Below are 20695 nucleotides of genomic sequence, written 5' to 3'. Positions count from 1 at the left end.
AATTAATATTTATTAGAAAAATTAATTTTAAATAAATAAATTAAATTAATTTTTAATAAATATTTAATCAAAATTTAATCAAAAAATTTCAAATTTATGACTGTTACTACTACATACATATAGAGTAAACGTACTTTATACTCTTCCTGAAGTTGCGAATATTGGTCCCTTAGTCGATCGTGATCGCAATGCGAACGTGCCAACTGTTCCTGAAGTGCCGCCGCTTGCGTTTCTAATGTATCCTTTTCTCGTCTAGCCGCATCGAGCAATTCGTCCGCTTCACTCTTGTTTTCCAGCTGCCTCGATTGTTCCAGTTCCTCAATCTTTGCTCGCGCGTTCTCCAATAGAGTTGCCAATCTGCTGATTTCTATACTGCGATTTGCACCCTCTTGCCTAGCTTCCGTCAACTCTATATCTAACTGTTTCCGTTCAATATTCGCAGCGTCTACCGATGTCTCCAATAATTCGAGGCATTTTGTCAAACGTTCCGTCTCAGCTGCACTAGCGTCAGCAGTCGTTCTTAGATTTTTCAATTCGCTAGTTAACTCTTCCTGCTTTTGAAGCAAAGCTTCTCGTTCCTCTTGTGCACTCTGTGTAACCAACATGTAAATAATTAGTAACTAGTAGTAAATCAGCTTTCTGCTGATTGTATACAAATTTAGATACACTCACTTTTAAAAGATCTACCAGTTTCTGCTCCCTTTCCGTATTGTAACCTTTAGATGCTTCTTGTGGCTGTTCATCCCTTAAAAGCAGTTCTTGTAGAGTGTCGACTTTGGATCGAGAGTCTTCTAATTTCTCCGTCTGACGACACAATGACTCCAAAAGAACTGTTTTCTCTTCGGTTAATCTTTCATTATCCGCTTGTAGCTCTACTAGTTGCGTCTGTATAATCATTAATCATTAATTTGTTAGAGGCTATTTCAATTTCAAGAATACTTCTCAGTATTAATAAATAAAAGCAAACCTGTAAGTCGCTTAATTCTTGAATGGTCGCCTGTAATTCTTCATTTGTCGAATAATGTGTTTCCTCCATTTGCAAGATTCTATCCTGCAAACATGCAACCGAAACCTCCGACATTGAGCTGGAGGAATGCTTGTCCCAGTCAGGAGTAGTACATTGAGCACCCTCCTGAGGTATACCGGTATTGTTTCCAGAAGCATCATCTTGAGGAATGGCGATAGAGGCTGGTGCAGAGTTGTGAAGTCTCGAAGCATCTAGCAACAGTTGTTGTTTCTCTGAATCTGACAGCGGAGAGTGTGTCACGTCCCTAAGACGAGCACGAAGAGCTTCGTTTTCTTCAGTAAGACGTTCCAGCTCCAGGCTATGCTGCTCCTATTCACGAAAGCAATAAATATATGAATATTACTATCTCATAAACACTAAACAATAATTTAGGAAAACATGGATATAATATATGAAGCAAAACGTCTTAATAAAAAATATTAGCGTCATTTTATCTCATTACAAGTACAAATTTATTATATAAATATAATTATACAAATATAATTATATAAATTATATATATAAATTATATAAATATAAATTATATTATATAAATGATATAATTATATAAATATTTAAAATTTATAATTATACAAATATTTCAGTTATATTTACAGTCATACTCTACACACACGAAAAGGTCGCAATATAATCATGTAACTTTAGATCAGGGAATCTTGTATACATAAAAAATCGCGATACGAAAAAATATTCTAAAAAAAATACATCGTGAAGACACGTCACAATCATAACATTCGTCTTGTTTGGGAAACAAGAGCTCGAGCGAGGGACGCTTCTCATAACCGTCGCAGGCGAGAGGGCTGAAGGGGGGCGAGGGGAGGGGGGGTTCGGCAGCAGATTCGAGGTTAGAATTTATGCCAACGATCGCGCCGGCAAATCGGAGCTCCCGATGACGAGTAAGAAAAACGCCGTGATATTTACTGCGCGCTTTAAAACGAACGGCATTTACCGTGGGCGACGAGAAGCAACGCTTCTTCATGTCGAATCCGCTCGGTTTCCCCGGCTCTCTTCCTCTTCCTACTGTTTTCTATGTAAAACGTAAACTCGTAAACATCCCCGCCGCGTCCTACGCCCTCTGGCTCCGTTTTCGTCCAAGCGAAAAATTGCCTCCTTTTTTCTCTCTCTTTCTCTAATACTCTAACGGTTATATGTCGGTTACAGTTTTGAAGAAAAAAAAAAATTGGTATAATTTTTGACGTTGTACAGAAACGCGATCCCTCCAGAAAATTATCCCTCCATTTATTCGCGACGACGGAAATGCGATTATTGTGAATATTCCGCTTTTTCTAGGCGACGTTTGAACGCAGATTATATAACGGAAAGGATTTTATAATCCTTGAGTAACGATCATGATAATAGGGAGGGGAAGGAAAAGCAACGAGAGGGTGCATTCCTGTGGAATAATTTCGTGGAGCTGGAATTCATTCGGAACGGCAATTGCGAGAATGTAACGATTGTGGAAGCATGTAAAGATAAAAGGAACTTGAAATAATAATAAGACGATTTTCATATTTCTATACAAATTTTCGAAAAATTTTTGCGCGAAGAATAGAGGCGAGCTTTTATCAAAATTAAGCTTCGGACAAATAAATTTTTTCTTTTTAAAAGATCATGAAAAATTTACACAGTTAATCAAAGTTACTAAATATTGAAAAATTGTAAAAAAATATTCAAGTTTTTATTAAGAAAATACTGAATTTTTTTTCGGAACGGCAATTGCGAGAATGTAACGATTGTAGAAGCATGATAAGATAAAAGGAACTTCAAATAATAATAAGACAATTTTCATATTTCTATTTTCGAAAAATTTTTGCGCGAAGAATAGAGGCGAGCTTTTATAAAAATTAAGCTTTGGACAAATAAATTTTTTCTTTTTAAAAAATCATGAAAAATTTACACAGTTAATCAAAATTACTAAATATTGAAAAATTGTAAAAAAATATTCAAATTTTTATTAAGAAAATATTGAATTTTTTTTCGGAACGGCAATTGCGAGAATGTAACGATTGTGGAAGCATGTAAAGATAAAAGGAACTTGAAATAAGACGATTTTCATATTTCTATAAAAATTTTCGAAAAATTTTTGCGCGAAGAATAAAGGTGAGTTTTTATAAAAATTAAGCTTCGGACAAATAAATTTTTTCTTTTTAAAAAATCATGAAAAATTTACACAGTTAATCAAAATTACTAAACATTGAAAAATTGTAAAAAAATATTCAAATTTTTATTAAGAAAATATTGAATTTTTTTTCGGAACGGCAATTGCGAGAATGTAGCGATTGTGGAAGCATGTAAAGATAAAACGAACTTGAAATAATAATAAGACGGTTTTCATATTTCTATAACAAAATTTTCGAAAAATTTTTACGCGAAGAATAAAGGCGAGCTTTTATCAAAATTAAACTTCGGACAAATAAATTTTTTCTTTTTAAAAAATCATAAAAAATTTACACAGTTAATCAAAGTGACTAAATATTGAAAAATTGTAAAAAGATATTCAAGTTTTTATTAAGAAAATATTGAATTTTTTTAAATACAATATATATATTTTATAATATAATGCTAGACTCGTGTTTAACTGATTGTGAGAAACAACATATGTTTTATAGGATCGATCTATTTAACTGCAATTTAGATGCAAAGAAGATATTTTTATAGCCGCTCCTTCCCTCGATTATACCTTACGTTGTCTTCCTTCTACGGTCGCAAAAACGCGAATAGGAGAAGAGGGGACAACGTAGGCATGCACGTGTGCACGATGCATATTTAGAAGGGGAAGGAAAGAATTAATGCGAGGCGTCAACTGCAGATGAATCAGAATAACATCGCGTCGCGATGTAATTTATTCATCGAGTGCATTTTGCATTCGCAAAACACTTTGCATTCCAATTGTCAATATATCTTTTATAGTTGATATATTATCGTACAGCCGAGAGTAAAGAGATACAAAATGTAATTCCACTCGAATAATTATTTACAAATCATAAACGTTTAATTTTATATTTATATTGAGATGTGATTTTAAATCAAATCGTTAATAAAAGATCGATTAATGTTTAATCTATTATTATAAATGAAAGAATCAAAAAATTCAATAGTAAAATTTTAAACTTTCGCACGATATTATATATTATATCAAGTGTGTAAAATTATAATAAAGGATTTCAATGTCTGCACGCATCTAGATAAACATTCGAAATAGCTACAGTTGGCCAACACGTGAAATGAGGAGAAGGACGCAGACAAAATATTATTCGTCATAAATACCGAATTTTATAGATAACGCATGCCTTTATTTATATCGTTCGACTTTTCGCTTCTAATACTACAAGAAATTCTTTGAATTCTTTTATCAGAACGAATTTAAATTATAAGTGTTATAATTTGTTAATTATAATAATTTAAACAAAGAACTTTGGAAAAATAAAAGTTCATCAAAAAAAACATTTAGATATTTTTCCATTGCATTGTATTCGTTCGAGAAATGATATAATCAATCTTAATTTTGACGAAAGAGATATCAAAGATGATTAAGAAGAAGAATGAAGAAATTATATACATATCTTGATTCGATATCGAGAAAGAGATACGATCGTGATACAAAAGATCATACAAGCGCGAATGTAATAGAATCTCTCAAAGAAATCAAGAATAGTCATCACATATCGATAACCGGGACCGGGATTGCGCCATCGACACAAAAATTTCTGAGGTGATTATGATGCATTAATTTGCAAATGTCACATATATTATCCAAATCTTTCATCGAGAGAATCACGTTCTTTCATCAAAATATTTCTCTCTTTTTAATATAATTATTATCAATATTTATTTAATATAACTATTTAATATAATTATTTAATATAATTATTATTAATATATTTATTTAATATAATTATTTATTATAATCATTATTAATATATTTATTTAATATAATTATTATTAATATATTTATTTAATATAATTATTATTAATATATTTATTTAATATAATTATTTAATATAATTATTATTAATATCTTTATTTAATATAATTATTTAATATAATTATAATTTTAATAAATTTATTAAATCTAATAATTATGAATATTCCTTCGAAAATTATTTCTCCAATTTAGATCTGACGAAAGGCTTACCTTGAGAGAGGCGAGCTCGGCGCGCAACTCGCGCAGATTCTGAGCATCGGCCAGCGCGTCGTGCAGGTTCGCCTCGAGGTGCGCGCGATCCTTGCGTAGGGCCTCGATCTCGCGCTCCAGTTCCTGCATCCTGGAGGCCTTGCCGGGGCCCTTGGACGTCGTCGTCGCTTTGGATCTGGCCGGCTCCTTGCCGCCCAGGGAGCCGGCCCAGTTGTTCCCGGTCGACGGGACGTCGCTCTTCGCCTCCAGCGAGGAGGCGCTCGACGCCTGGCGCAGCGGCGCCGATTGCTGCTGCTGCTGCGCCGACTGCTGGCTGGGCTGTCCTCTGCGAAATAGCGATTTGAACTTCATCATGGTCACTCGACTGATCACCGCGTGTCACAAATGATGGTTTCTTTTTCACGTAAGCGAGAGAGGAAGTCCGAGAGAAAGCGGGATGATTCTTATTCTATCCGAATCTCGTCGACGAGGAGAAGCGACTAGGCAGCCTGCGACCTGGAACGACCCTCGCCGTCAACGGACGATGACATCGTCCGCTGTTCCCGTTAGAGAACGCTCGTCAAGGACTCGGATGAGGAGGAGAATGAGCGCGTCAAGATCCCCGTCATCCTGTCATCCTGTCGCTTACGATGAATGGACGTAATTGTTGTTAAGTCACGGATACAAATTAACGTGGAGATTCGATAAACCGTGTCTTCTGATTAGATCCTCGCGGAAGGACTCGGAGTGTCGGGGTGCGAGAGATTCATCCTCGAGGAATCCTGATAGAGGCTCCGATTGTGTATGTGTGTGTCAGTTAACAATTCTTTTAATAATGCTGTATTTTCAAAGTGTCTTTTTAATGAATAGTTTTCCGATGTTGAGATTATGCAAATATATTTTTCACTTTGATAATTATATTATATGCAAATATATTTCACTTTTATTATTATATTAATTAAGAAGAAAATTGGTAGGGAGATTGCGATTGTGTGTCAGTTGACAATATCCTTTTAATAATGCTATACTTTCAAAGTGTCTTTTTTTTAATGAATAGTTTTCCGATGTTGAGATTATGTAAATATATTTTTCACTTTTATAATTGTATTATATGCAAATATATTTCACTTTTATTATTATATTAATTAAGAAGAAAATATGTAGGGAGATTGCGATTGTGTATCAGTTGACAATATCCTTTTAATAATGCTATATTTTCAAACTGTCTTTTTTAATGAATAGCTTTCCGATGTTGTGATTATGTAAATATATTTTTCACTTTGATAATTATATTATATGCAAATATATTTCACTTTTATTATTATATTAAGAAAATTTGTAGCGAGATTGCGATTTTTCTTCAAACCCAAGATGCGAGTTACTCAAGCATAGCCTTGTTTAGAAGGCTTTTATCGTTGATCCAAATAGGAATTAATCCGTATCCACGCGATTAGTTTATTCGACGAGGGCAATTGCGAAATCGCGTAACGAGAGCTTCTCAACCTTAAAACACACTTCAATCTCAATGCATCTTCAATGCACTCAGAATTGCAAAATTGATCAAGATAAAACTGAATAAAATCAAATAAAATCGAGAATATCTTTACGAGTAATTTCTATAAATGTCATGATATTCGAAAAAAAAACAAAAGTTTCTCGATCTCCAAACTCGTTTAAGATTCGATACACTTTCAATGCGTTCACTATTGTCGATTTAGACACAGTCAATTGATCAATCTCGATAAGTTCCTCCGAAAGGCAGTCGCAAAATTCATTTTATCCAAAGTTCCTCGACCATTCAAAAATTCCAGTGTACTTTCAAAACGTGTTTAAAACACATCATCTTAAACTCTGTTCTTTAAAAATCATCGAATCCGATGATCGATGCACGAAATCAAGATGAATAACACCAATCACGCAAGAGAGTATTTAATCTCTTACAGTTTCAAACACTCACAAATCTCAAAACACATTCATCAAGCTCTCACATTGCTCACGAAATTTTCATTCATCATTCAAACGTATCCTTCGCGAGCGTTCAGTCTCCGAGTCCGTCTCTAGAAGAACAATAACTTGGACGTCAAGAGCTTCATCTTTAGCAACGCTTTGTTCGCTTCCGAAGCTGGGACCTCCCTTCATCCCCGGGACAAGGATCTCTCTCGTTCGTTCAGGATACACCGACGATGACAACGTTACACATGGACGAACAATCGTCGCATCGTGTGGCGCGCGCTCGTCGAGGAATTCCAAGATTCGTGAGTGAACGAGCGGCCTCGAGCCACTTTCTTCGACGCGAGAATCCTCGCTTCTTCTTCGGGGATGATGGTCCGGGCCGGATGAGACGATGGCGAGTCCGAGAGCACCCTCTCGTCTTTGCTCCGACCACTTGTTGCTCCCCGTCCCTCGTTCAAGCACGCCACGGACGAACGACCGAGTGCCACTGACTCCTCAAGGATCCCCAAGGACGACTCAAGACACGACGAGCGGCTGAGGAATGTTCTCGAGAACAGGAATTCGGTTATCCGATCACTGGAGACACCAGAAACGACGTATACCGTACGACGGTGCATCGGGTACTGAATGCGCGACTCGACAATCTCCCCCTTCCCTCTTCTCTTCTCCCCCCTATAATTCTACCTTGGTCCCCTCCTCGCCTTTCCGACCAAGGCTTTTCTTAGGCGGCCGCCTCGCCGGACCCCGAAGGGCCAACGAGTTGTAAATGTAACCAGAGGTCGTACTCGGGCCGCATTCGTCGGCCATTGAGGAATTCTCCTCGAAAATTCCCTCGTGATCCCTCGCGTCGCCTTTTAAAGAACATAATTGTAGATTACTTGAAACTTATTCGTCTGCTATTCAGACCGAGGAAATCGCATACGCGTGCAGAATAGACCCGACGACGGTCAAACTTAATTGAGCAACGAAAAGAATCACTGGTTAATGCTTGAAATTAAGTACACGTGTGGAAATAATAGAATAAATATATAATAAATATTTAAGATACAAAATTTGTGCAGTCTTGCTACATTGTAATCTCTTTGGGATAGGACGAATAAATATTGTCGAAAATTAAAATTATTTTTCCCTCAAAATTATATTTTTACCAAAATTTAACATCGTATTTTTTTCTCATTTTCTTTCCAATCATTTATAGTAGGAAGAATAAATATTGTCGAAAATTAAAATTATTTTTTCCTCAAAATTATATTATATTTTTACCAAAATTTAACATCGTATTTTTTTCATTTTTTCCAATAAAATAATAAAAAAAAAAAAAAATTTTTTTTCTTATTTTTACAATTCAATATATTCCTTTTTCATTTTCTTTCCAATCATTTATGATAGGACGAATAAATATTATCGAAAATTAAAATTATTTTTCCCTCAAAATATTTTTACCAAAATTCAACATCGTATTTTTTTCTCATTTTCCTTCCAATCTTTGAATTGTTTAAATGAAAATTTTAATTTTAATTTTAATTTTATTTTAACAACACCATTCGAAACATAGAAAAGGATCTAAAAAAGATCGAAACATACATATATATTTTTCATTTGAATTAATATTTTCAGACATGCTACTTGTGCTTTTACATCAAATTAATTATTAACATATTATGTTACTACCTTAGACAATTTATTATTTTTTTATTTATTTTACGTGCTAACATCCTGCGCCATGGTCTTTCAGCCTTCTTTTTATTGTTTTCTGATTGTTATCACTCAGACCGTATTTCTTTCGTTATTGTTTTTAAATGAGAATTGTTGTTAACTATGTTCCGAGTCGAAATTCTATAATATAAAGTAAACTTTATTTGGAAGAATGATTTTCTCGCTTATAATCTCAAAGTTTTTGGCTCGAAATATTTTTAAATAAAATATTACAATATTTGCCAGCTAATCGAATGCATGAGAAGCGTCTACTATTTAACTTCTTCTTCTTCTTCTTCTTCTTTCATAGCATTACAGTCCTATATATGGACCAAAGCTTGTGCAACAATCTCCTGCCATCCCGATCTCCTGCCCGATTTCTCCAATTTTTGATGTTCATCTTCTTCAGGTCGCCAACCACTGAGTCCAACCATCTTTCTCTGCTGGTATCCAGCATTTTAAGAAATATCTTCTTTACTGCTCTTTCTTCAGGCATTCGAATTAGGTGTCTTAGCCATCTCAACCTCTGAGATACAAAGCGAGTCACTGTTTCGCCATTCACTAGAGCTTCAGCATTATATCTGCTTCTATACGACCCGTCTTCCTCATTAATTGGGCCGAATATTCTCCTTAGGACCTTTCTTTCAAAGGTGGCTATATGCTAGTAGTCTTCATTTTTCAGGGTCCAGGCCGTATGTTAGCACGGCTAACATCTGGCCAACATCTTATAAATCTTGAGTTTCACCATTCTGGCGAGATAGATTGGATTTTAAGAGATTTCTATGTGCGTAATAGCATTTTGACGCCATTTTTATTCTTTCCCGTATCGCAGCTCCGGTCTACTATTTAACATCCCCGACGAAATCTTTCAAATTCGATAGAATTTCAAGCTGCTTCAAAATAAGATCCAGTAAAGCCAATCATAATCAATTCAATTGTCATTTGCGAAACATCGACTTATTAAATCAATTATCAGCTGTGCCGGGTACAAGATAGGGAAAGGGTTAAGGTAAGCCGATCATGGTAATCGTAGATTAGCAATCTCCTAGCAGTCGATTGCCCTCTGACGCGCTTCGATAACTCGGAATCGCATCGATTTTCGATCAGAGAAAGAAGAGAAAAAGAATGAAAGGGAGAGAGATAATTACTCGGATGAGAGCTGATGGTACAGGAGAGAGACAGCCATTGGGCTCTTGGGAACGGGTACGCGCCTCGTCGCCGTCGAAGATGGCACAACCATGGAAGAGAAGGGAGGAGAGAAGCAGAGAGGAGAGCTGCTTAAGGAGGCCACACGGAATCCGCAGACGTCTCACCGGTCGACCAGTTTTCTCATACGGTCGACATATGGTATGTACCCGGTGGCTGAAACGTCTTCTCGCCTCGCGATTTCAAGCAATTTTCTTTATATCAACTTTTATTCATTATTTGTGTAAATTATATTTAATTAAATTATATTTAATTGTGTAAATTATATTATATTTATTATAATTATATTATATTTATTATAATTATATTATATTTATTATATTTATATTATATTTATTATAATTATATTATATTTATTATATTTATATTATATTTATTATAATATATATATTTATTATAATTATATTATATTTATGAAATAGATGCTTTTCGAGAACTTGGATTTGTATCTGGATACACATCTGCTTAATTTTTACTCGCGTATCTACATTTTCAAGTTATAATTTAATAAAGCAAAATTATAATTTAATAAAATTAAAAAAATAAAGCGCATGAATTTTTCAATATTTAAATTTGTATACTTCTAGAAATTTTTATTATAATTATATTATATTTATTATAATTATATTATATTTATTATATTTATATTATATTTATTATAATATATATATTTATTATAATTATATTATATTTATGAAATAGATGCTTTTCGAGAACTTGGATTTGTATCTGGATACACATCTGCTTAATTTTTACTCGCGTATCTACATTTTCAAGTTATAATTTAATAAAGCAAAATTATAATTTAATAAAATAAAAAAAATAAAGCGCATGAATTTTTCAATATTTAAATTTGTATACTTCTAGAAATTTTTGTAAAGCGTATGTATGTAATTGTATCCAAGTACCGAGAATAAAATTTTTATATCATCATATAGAACTCGTCAAGAAGCAGGAATGAAATGTGGCACATTCGAGACATCAAATCTAACTGTTTGTTGAATGACCGAATAATAAGCAGATACTGTTATCAATTATATTTGGTTCTTATCGATGTTATACAAGTATTTATGATATGCGATTATTAGCGCTATTCTACGGTGTCACAAGTCTCCGAACTTTATCAAGATGATTTATAATGAAAATAGATTAAATTGAAATTAAATTGAAGTTCGAAAAAAAATGTGAGCTTAAATTTTCACATTTTAATCTAATTGTCCTTTAAATCGTTCTTATTATATATAATATATTAAGAAAAAGTATTAAAAAATATTATTTCGAAAAGCAATTAATATTAACGCGAGTAATTTTGTGATTAATAACTAGTGAAACCACGAAACGATCAGATTGGCACAGATATTTCAACCGCGAGAACTTAATTTTTAATTGAGCAAATTTATACTTTATAAAAATTAGCCTCTAATTTCTCGAAAAATAAATATTTCTTGAAAAATAAATATTTCACATTAAAATTTTTGATGTGCAGTTCGACAAGGGAGAAAGGAATCGAAAGCAAGATGACGCATGCTTCTGCGATTGCATCGTGATGTGCGGTAAAATCGTTCGTCCGTAACGACGGGGCCCCCGCATCGGGCCTCTGGCACGGATGCATTCGCACGTGCACCAAACCTCCGCGCCCGGGCAAACCGGTATGCGTTTTTCCGGCCGACGGAAATACGACACTCCTCGACGACGGTCCCTCGGAGCTCTCTCGTCAGCTGGTATACGAGCCGTTCAACGGAACGCTGCTATAATAATCGCGAATAAAAATGCGACCACAAGTAGCATATATTCTTCTCCCGCATGAGAGCGCTCCACACCGTAAAATTTTAGTGATTTCTCGCTCTTTTCGCCAGAATATTTTACATTAAAAAAAGAAATTAAGAAAAATGTTAAATTATATCGCAATAATACGTTTTTCAATATCAAAAAATATAATACACTGAGGAAAAAATTATCTTGAAATAAAAAAATTTTAGTTAACTCAAGAAAACTATTTATTCGGTGGGTACTGATCACGTATTTACTTGTATTTAAAACGTCTGTTTGCTTAAGTTAAGTATTTATTTACATATATGTTTAAAAAAATATAATTTTTAATTAAATATTTTTATATTTTAATTTTACAAAATATTTATTAAAATGCATATTTTATTCCCAAAAGTTTTAAATTTTTTAATTTTAAAAAGTAATATATTTAATTTAATAAATTATAGTATGTATTTTACGAAAATAGTATTTAAATATAAAAAATATATAAATGAAAATAATGTACTTGATATAACATGCATATTTAATTAAAATTAAATGCTTTTGCTTAAATGAAATAAACAATTCCTTCCATTTAGAGCAAAAGTTTCAAGAAAACAAATTTATTTGATTCAAAAAAATTTTTCCCTCAGTGTAATAATAAATATAAATCACAATTACTCACTGAGAAAAATCGTTTGATCGTATCAACAAGACGTATATGATTGAAGGCATTTTGATTAAATCAAACAAGAATTTCTAGTTATCATGATAAGACTCGATTTCTTATCTAGATTTTAACTAGATTTTTAACTAGAACGTTTCATAGATTTTACTATAAGAATTTAGTTAGTATTTCCTGATTGGATCTATAAAATTTCTTATTACATTAATTTCTTTGCTTGCTTCTTAACTCGTATTCAATATTTGCCATGAAATGTATATAAAGAATTAGTATTAACATTAAATCCAAAGTATCTTTTTTCTCTTACGAGCAGTAGTGCCAGAAAGAGGATGTCTCTGATTGTGTGTGTTTGAGCTGCATCCTCTTTTTGCATCACTGTTTATCAGTTTAATTTCTAACAAACTGAATTTAAAATAATTTATTCAATAATCTGGATTGAATTTTTATCCAATAATCTTGTTGGAATTGAGAATATTAAATAGACTTTTGAGATTAGATGGAAAAAATTTTAGACGACTTGGTGCTGGCGAGTTTAGTATTATTAATCAAAAAATTTGGTAAATTTAACAGGAAGAAATTAATCAGATTCATCTGGTGATTCCTACAAGAATTCTGGTTCGTTCATTTTCCAACAGACATACTGGTTGAATCTATCAGAATTCTAATTAATGCAATCAGATTTTTTCTCAGTGCACAAAAAAAAGGACATTCTTATTTTGAAAATATATTTAGTTTTAACATGGAAATCTTGAAATGAGATTATATCGCGTTAATTTAAGAAAAATATAATTGCTTGAATAATTGCTTACTTGAATAAAGCCATTTTATATAATTCAAGCGAGAAAAATATATTCTCATGATTTAAGATTTAATTTCCTTGAATGGAAAAGAAACAATGTTGGATAGAAAATAACATTTTTAAATCAAAGATTATAATTTTCTTAAAGTAGAATTAAATAATTCTTGAGGTGACAATTACAATATTAAAATAAGACGATAATATTGTTGAAATTTAAAATTATTAAATTCTTCTAAGAAGATTAGAAATTGTTGCGTATATACGAAACAATGAACGTGTTAGTTTAAGTATATAAATTTTGATTTGACACTTCTTTTTTTCTGTGTGTATAATCTCAAACTTTTTCAAACTTCTCTCTGCTTTACTTTCACGAATTATATTATTTTTCGAAGTAAACTGGATAAGACTTATGTTACTTAATGGCTCTTATATCGGCGGGAGAATCGCAAAAAAGTCGCCTGGAGGGTATTTTATGCGGCCACACATCGATCGTAATCCAAGTAGACAGATAACAGCAGCACACACGGTTGCTCCTCGCGCGAATCGGCACGGTGTCAATTTCGTGCACGTGGCGAGGCAATATGTGCTCGCGACGACGTCATCGTCCAGAGGACGAAGTGATGAAGCTCCGAGATCGAAGAGATAATACGGAACAGAGATGGTACTGTGCCCTGGTACGGCATCCGCGACCGTTTCGCGAGATTCCGTTACCACGAGTACCGATAGAAATTTTCGCCAAATCGTCTCTTATTATTAGAATAAAATATTTGCTCAATTATTTAAAAAATTTTAATATTTTTCGCAATTATTAAAGTAATTTTTTCATTTTACTCCGTTATTCAAGTTAAAAGATTTATGGATTAAATCGACCTTATTAATAAATGAGTGACTCGAAAATAATTTTGCATTCTATACTATAGTTTTATTTTCTTATATTTTGACTTTGAAATTATTATCCATCAAAATTACACGTAAAAGTTTTATCAAGGGGAATAAAATTTATTCGGATTAAATTTCTTGCGCGGGTTTTATATTTTCCATATGACATTTCCTACAACATTAATTAGATATCGATTAATCCACAATCGGAATCATTGCTGACTCGACACGTCAACTTAGACCTTCGAAAACAACTCAGCGTCTCGAAATTTACAGATCTGTTTATTAATCATTATTCATTCAGCCATTAATATTTCAACATCGTATCGCAATGATACGTAAGCAGTTATTAGCGCGCATACCGAAGCTGAAGATACCAGACTCTGCGATGCGATTTAAATTTCTTATAGAGAATGCGCGATATATGTATCGTCGTCGAATTCGATGAGCGTCGTTTCAAGGCAATTTTATATTACGTGATCATCAAGATAAAAATGTTTCTCTTGGATCACGCGACTCGCCTAAAATTAAATATATTTACATACTAAATTGTCGTTAATTTAAGCGCGTTTTAAATTCAACATTTTCACAATTCTTTACTAATAATTCGACTCAACCTATGACTAATAAATATTGCGGCGAGGATATATTCTCTGTCAAATAATTGCATATTCAATTAAATTATATTTATCTTGTTGTAGAAAAGATTAATTATTTAGGTGCAAATTGTGACCGTAAAAATGTATGTTAAGTTATACAGGGTGATTCATTTTAATCTTAACAGACAAATATTTTGAAAAATATGCGAGATACGAAGAAATGTTTCAGACAAAAGTTATATGGTTTTAAAGGAGACATAAGATGGTGTCATTAATTTGACCTTAAATAGTTACTTGAAGGTCACATGAACGTCACCCTCAATTTTTTAAACGTAACCGCCTATTTTTTATTACATATTTTTGTAGCTTATTTCGAGAGCTTTCCAAAATACTATAAATAAATTAGTTTTCATTAAGTACTTTCCGAGTTATAAGGCTTGAAATCGTTCCTTAATTTTACATAAACCATAAAATATATTGTAAAATATTCATTTTTCGATTACCTCTCCTTAATACTTTTATATACTAAATAATGAGAAGAATCAATTGGTGTAAAGAAAACACATAGTTATTTTTAAGAAAAAATATGTAATTGTTAATTGTAAATTACATATTTTTTTCGAAACAACTATGTTTTCTTTACACCAATTAATTCCTCTCATTATTTTGTACATAAAAGTATTAAGATAAGATAATCGAAAAATGAATATTTTACAAGATATTTTACGGTTTATGTAAAATTAAAAAACGATTTCAAGCCTCATAATTCGGAAAGTAGTTAATGAAAACTAACTTAATTATAGTGTTTTGGAAAGCTCTCAAGATAAGCTACAAGAATATGTAATAAAAAATAGGCGGTTCGATTTAAAAAATTGAGGGTAACCTTCACATGATCTTCAAGTAACTATTTAAAGTCAAATTAATGACATCATCTTATGTCTCCTTTAAAACCATATAACTTTTGTCTGAAACATTTTTTCGTATCTCGCATATTTTTCAAAATATTTGCCTCTTAAGATTAAAATGAATCATCCTGTATATATTTCACGGTATTTTTTATCTCGTATTGCGCTGTTATTTTTTAATGATTGGTTTATTGTACTCCATTACATTTATTTACAATTGTCGGGACACACTAATGAAATTCTATTCTATTTTCAAACATTATCCGATATCCAAGCGGATGCTTGAAGAAATAAAAGAACAGCTCTGTTTTATTGAATTGTCTCGAACTCGCTTAAAATATGTACCTTTATCTCGCGTCAACGAGACACAAGTAGATATCCTTATCACAAGGTGTAGTGTATGTACAGACCCGTTCGTATCAACTACTGACGTCATTCTGTCTACAAAGGTGTTTCTGGTTAGAGAGAGATAAATGTTTTTTTCATTGTCGAGTTGCGTTAAAGTTATGCAACTGTCATAATCGTGAGAGAGAAAGTGACTGCGCAGAACGATGAGAAAAATAGAAGGCATCCTAAAGTAAAGAATGCTTCACACTGAGGGAGAAGAAAAATATGCGGTCTGGGAATGAAAGGAATAAAATCTCGAACGAAATAAGTGACAACAGAAATCCGAAATGATCCGTATACGGTGCCAAAAGCGTGGGAGGGAAATACAGACGACGTGAAATTTATTACTGTGTAAACGTTCATCGGCGCAGTCATTTGCGCAAATAAATATGCACCGTGCAAAAATCGTATCTCGCGTCGAGAGAAATCACACTTGAAAACATCTCCTGTCGTATAATACGATGGGAGACTCCCATCGAAGATCGTACAGCTGATAGCTGTCATGATAGCTTTTTTCCCCGTTTTTATCTCTTCATCTCTGATTTTTATCGGAAATTTCTATACGTACAGCACTACAATTCTATATAATGGTCCAACTAACTCGTCCCGTGAGAACTCGGAATTCGTTTCGATCTACCAAGTAAGGCTACCGCGGTTGGGAAACGTGACGATGAATCCGGGAGCGTATCTTTTGAGAGCAATGACGTCACTCGCATACTCGTCTCTCATTGTTTCTTTCTCGCTCGGACGCGAGAGAAGTCAATTGCCTTCCTGCCCTTCTTCAGAGACCCTTTCGTTTAGAAGCTCTCGCTCGTTTCCACGCGCGCATTACAAAGCAGCGGAGGCGGCCGTTTAATCGTCGCCAACAGTGGCCGCTCTGTCGACATCCCCGTCTTTGCTTCGCGACAAAACCAAGAGACAGCGTTTAAACGCTCGATACATCACTGTGCCGACGTTCTTGCTGCGTCGTTAAATTGAGTGCAGATGCCAGCAGGATAATAAGCTTCTTTTATATAATTCGTTATATATTAAGATCACTTTTTAGTTTGGCTTCATACATTTTGCTTTCATATTTTGTTCAAACATTTCTAGGATAAATTATTCAACGATTTACAGTTGCAAGTGTAATAGATACACTGAGAAAAATCGTTTGATTGTATCAATAAGACGTATATGATTGAAAGGCATTTTGATTAAATCAAACAAGAATTTCTAGTTATCACGATAAGACTCGATTTTTTATAAGTAGAACGTTTATTTCTTTGCTGCTTTAAAGAAACTTGAGAATGTAAGGATCTTTCAACTGTATGTGTGGCTTTGTTTGAAAAAAATTTTAATATAAATTTAATATAAATTGCAATATATTTTAATATAATAATATATTGCAATTGTACACTGAGAAAAATCGTTTGATTGTACCAATAAGATGTATATGATTGAAGGTTAAATCATTTTGGTTAAATCAAACAAGAATTTCTAGTTATTACGATAAGACTCGATTTTTTATAACTAGAAGAACGTTTATTTCTTTGCTGCTTTAAAGAAATTTGAGGATGTAAGGATCTTTCAACTATGCGTGGCTTTGTTTGAAAAAAATTTTAATATTTTAATATAAATTGCAATATATTTTAATGTAATTTATCAATATTTATTTTCAATATAATTTATCAATATATTTTAATATAATAATATATTGCAATTGTACACTGAGAAAAATCGTTTGATTGTACCAACAAGACGTGTATGATTGAAGGCATTTTGGTTAAATCAGACAAGAATTTCTAGTTATCACGATAAGACTCGATTTTTTATAACTAGAACATTTGATAGATTTTATTATAAGGATTTGGTTAGTATTTTCTGGTTGGAACTATCAAATTTCTTGTTACATTAATTTCTTTGCTTGCTTCTTAACTTAACTCGTATTCAATATTTGCCATGAAATGTATATAAAGAATTAGTATTAACATTATATTCAAAGTATATATTTTTTCTCTTACAAGCAGTAGTGCCAGAAAGAGGACGCTAGCTCTCTGATTGTGTGTGTTTGAGCTGCATTCTCTTCTTACATCACTGTTTATCAATTTAATTTTTAATAAACTGAATTTAAAATAATTTATTCAGTAATCTTGAATTTATCTAATATTTTGTCTTTCTATTATCTAATATTTAATAATCTTGTTGGAATATTAAACGGACTTTTGAGATTAGATGGAAAAAATTTTAGACGGCTTGGTGTTGATCAATTTAGTATCATTAACCAGAAAATTTGATAAATTTAACATGAAGAAATTAATCAGATTCATCTGGTAATTCCTACAAGAATTCTGGTTCGTCCATTTTTTAAGACATACTAGTTGAATCTACAGAATTCTAATTAATGCAACCACATTTTTTTCTCAGTGTATGAATTTATTTTTTGCCTCCCCAAAATTAATTTTTTACAAAGTTAAAAAACGTTGTTCAAATATTATACCAAAATCCGACTATTGATGAAGTTGCAAGATATCTCGCCTTAAAAGAATAAGAGTTAAAACAATTAAGAAAAATATATAACTTTAATTGGATATAGTTTTCTCATATAATACATCTTTATATGCTTCCAAATTATTACAATATTTGAGAAAGAATAAACTATTTGAAAGAATAAAATACTACAAATAACTTTATGATTTTATGTATAATACGAATTAATTAAATCTTGTTTTCATGTATATAAATTTCATAATGAATGTTTTAATCTAAATTAGATATTTCCGAAAATAATTTTTTACATAACTATATTTCGCGATTTCAAAAAAATTCATAAAACTTTCCGATGAAATAAACATAGTTGGCATTTCAACTATTATGATAATTCAGACATTGTTGCGTTAAACGAGAACAATGATCGCTTCACACGCTACGTTAAGAAATGAGATTCTATCTTGCAAGATCGCGAGAAAAATCGGCTTATCCGCGAATTTTTATAAATTTACTCGTGATGTATCTTCTCCCCCCCCCCCCTCTCTCTCTCTCTCTCGTGATTTTACGCGACTAGGACGCACCGACGCGCGTCGCGCCGCCCATTGACTTTTGATTCACTGGGTATGTGGGTCGGTACCAAGTGCCGCTCTCATTGCCAGAGAGTGGGTCGTCGGCTAGTGATGGGCCTGAGACCCACGCGTGTACCGATATATCGATATTTAAGTGTTGGCGAATATCTGAGAAAAGGCGCGAGTTGTTCGGCGAAAGATATATGATGCGATATACGTTACAAGGTAACATTAAATTTGTACATGGTCGAAATAAACAAAGCAAGAGTGTGAGACTAAAATAAATACGCATGAAGCATATACTCGATCTCTAAAAATTCAAGGAAATCCTGCACCACGCGAATTTTTAAAATTCTGAGCAAATGGAATACATTTATAAGTCCTAGAGCTCATAAGTAGCTTTATATTTATTCAATTCTTTTTTGTGACTTTCAATTATCCGTTATATCGAAACATTATTTCAAATATTTAAATATTTAAATATTTAAATATTTTATTCAGAAAACTTGAAAAAAAATTGTATTGTAATGTATAATTATTTCTTGTTATATATCGTATGGATTTGTATGTTTCTTTCTCACAAAATAATTAAAAATTATATACTTTACCAAAATTATTACAGATCTTGCAAAAAAGAAAGCTGCTGCAGATGCAGCTTCAATAGCACGAATTGGAATATTATTAAAGAGAATTTTAAACTGGTTTAGCGCAATTATATGCAGAAGACAGCAATTCGCCTCCTTTTATCGATGAGGAATATTTCGAAAGATTCGCGAAATCCAACCGTCGAGAAACGGGAAATGAGAGAAAGTGAGCGCGCAAATACGAGGCGCAAAGGCATCAAGAAAATCTCGATCCTATAGTTGCTCGATGTTCTTAAATACTACAATGTCCAAATCGACCAATTATAATTGCTTTTAATCTTGAATAATTTTTAATTAAGTATTTATAAATTTTTAATCCTCCCTGCATAAATGAATTTTTTATAAGAACCTTTATATATATTACATGTATACTTAAATGTATATTATATACTTATAAATGTATATTATATACATGTATACTTAAATGTATATATGATACTAATTAAATAAAAATACGACAAATCAATATTAAGAAATAAATTTATTTTCAATAGTTTTCTTCAAGTTTTCACTCCATCAATTTATAAATATATATGCCGTTTTTTCATATATTATTTTCAATTATAATATAAATTTCTTTCAATTTTATTATTTTTTGCAAGTAACAGAATGAAATAAACGCGCACTAAACTTTTATATTTTTGCGTCACCTTGTATATGTTTTATTACATCGTCAATTATCATTGTCCGACTCTCGAAACTCGTTTTAGCAAATGACGATTTATTTATTTTTGCAGCAAATGATGATTTATTTATTCCTAAGGTAACGGCACAATTTACTGGACTCGCGATATAAATCGAGAATGAAAAAGCGACTAATTTAACGTAGCTGGATGTATTTTTGGCGAAACACGATCTGTCGATTATGCGTCAAAAATACGCGGCACAAATTAAATGCGATTAGTTACGCGTCAAGCGACTGCTTTTTCATACCATATATATCTGATATATATGAACCGAGGCAAAAAATCGAACGTGAATGTATCAAGATTAAAGAAGGATGGAAAAAAGATAAACA

The 20695-nt window shown here is 32.5% G+C and overlaps 1 protein-coding gene across 7 annotated transcripts in view; it reads right to left on the bottom strand.

Annotated features, from left to right (window-relative positions):
- The window catches only part of LOC105252451 (cytospin-A), a 65081-nt gene that overhangs the window by 6066 nt on the left and 38320 nt on the right, over positions 1–20695 (bottom strand). For 5 of the 7 annotated variants that reach the window (XM_011259811.3, XM_011259857.3, XM_011259829.3 and 2 more), the window contains 4 exons: positions 5163–5487; positions 968–1336; positions 673–885; positions 135–590 (listed from right to left, as the gene is read on the bottom strand). In XM_011259811.3, coding sequence (XP_011258113.1) covers positions 135–590; positions 673–885; positions 968–1336; positions 5163–5487 — 1363 coding nt within the window. Of the gene's footprint in view, positions 1–134; positions 591–672; positions 886–967; positions 1337–1621; positions 1776–1976; positions 2074–5162; positions 5488–20695 lie in introns of those variants that run through there. The other 2 variants (XM_011259839.3, XM_011259848.3) reach the window with 2 other exon arrangements.

This window comes from Camponotus floridanus, unplaced genomic scaffold (genome assembly GCF_003227725.1).
Source record: "Camponotus floridanus strain SB8 unplaced genomic scaffold, Cflo_v7.5 scaffold157, whole genome shotgun sequence".
Classification (NCBI taxonomy): domain Eukaryota; kingdom Metazoa; phylum Arthropoda; class Insecta; order Hymenoptera; family Formicidae; genus Camponotus; species Camponotus floridanus.
This window is presented reverse-complemented; position numbering and strand designations above follow the sequence as displayed.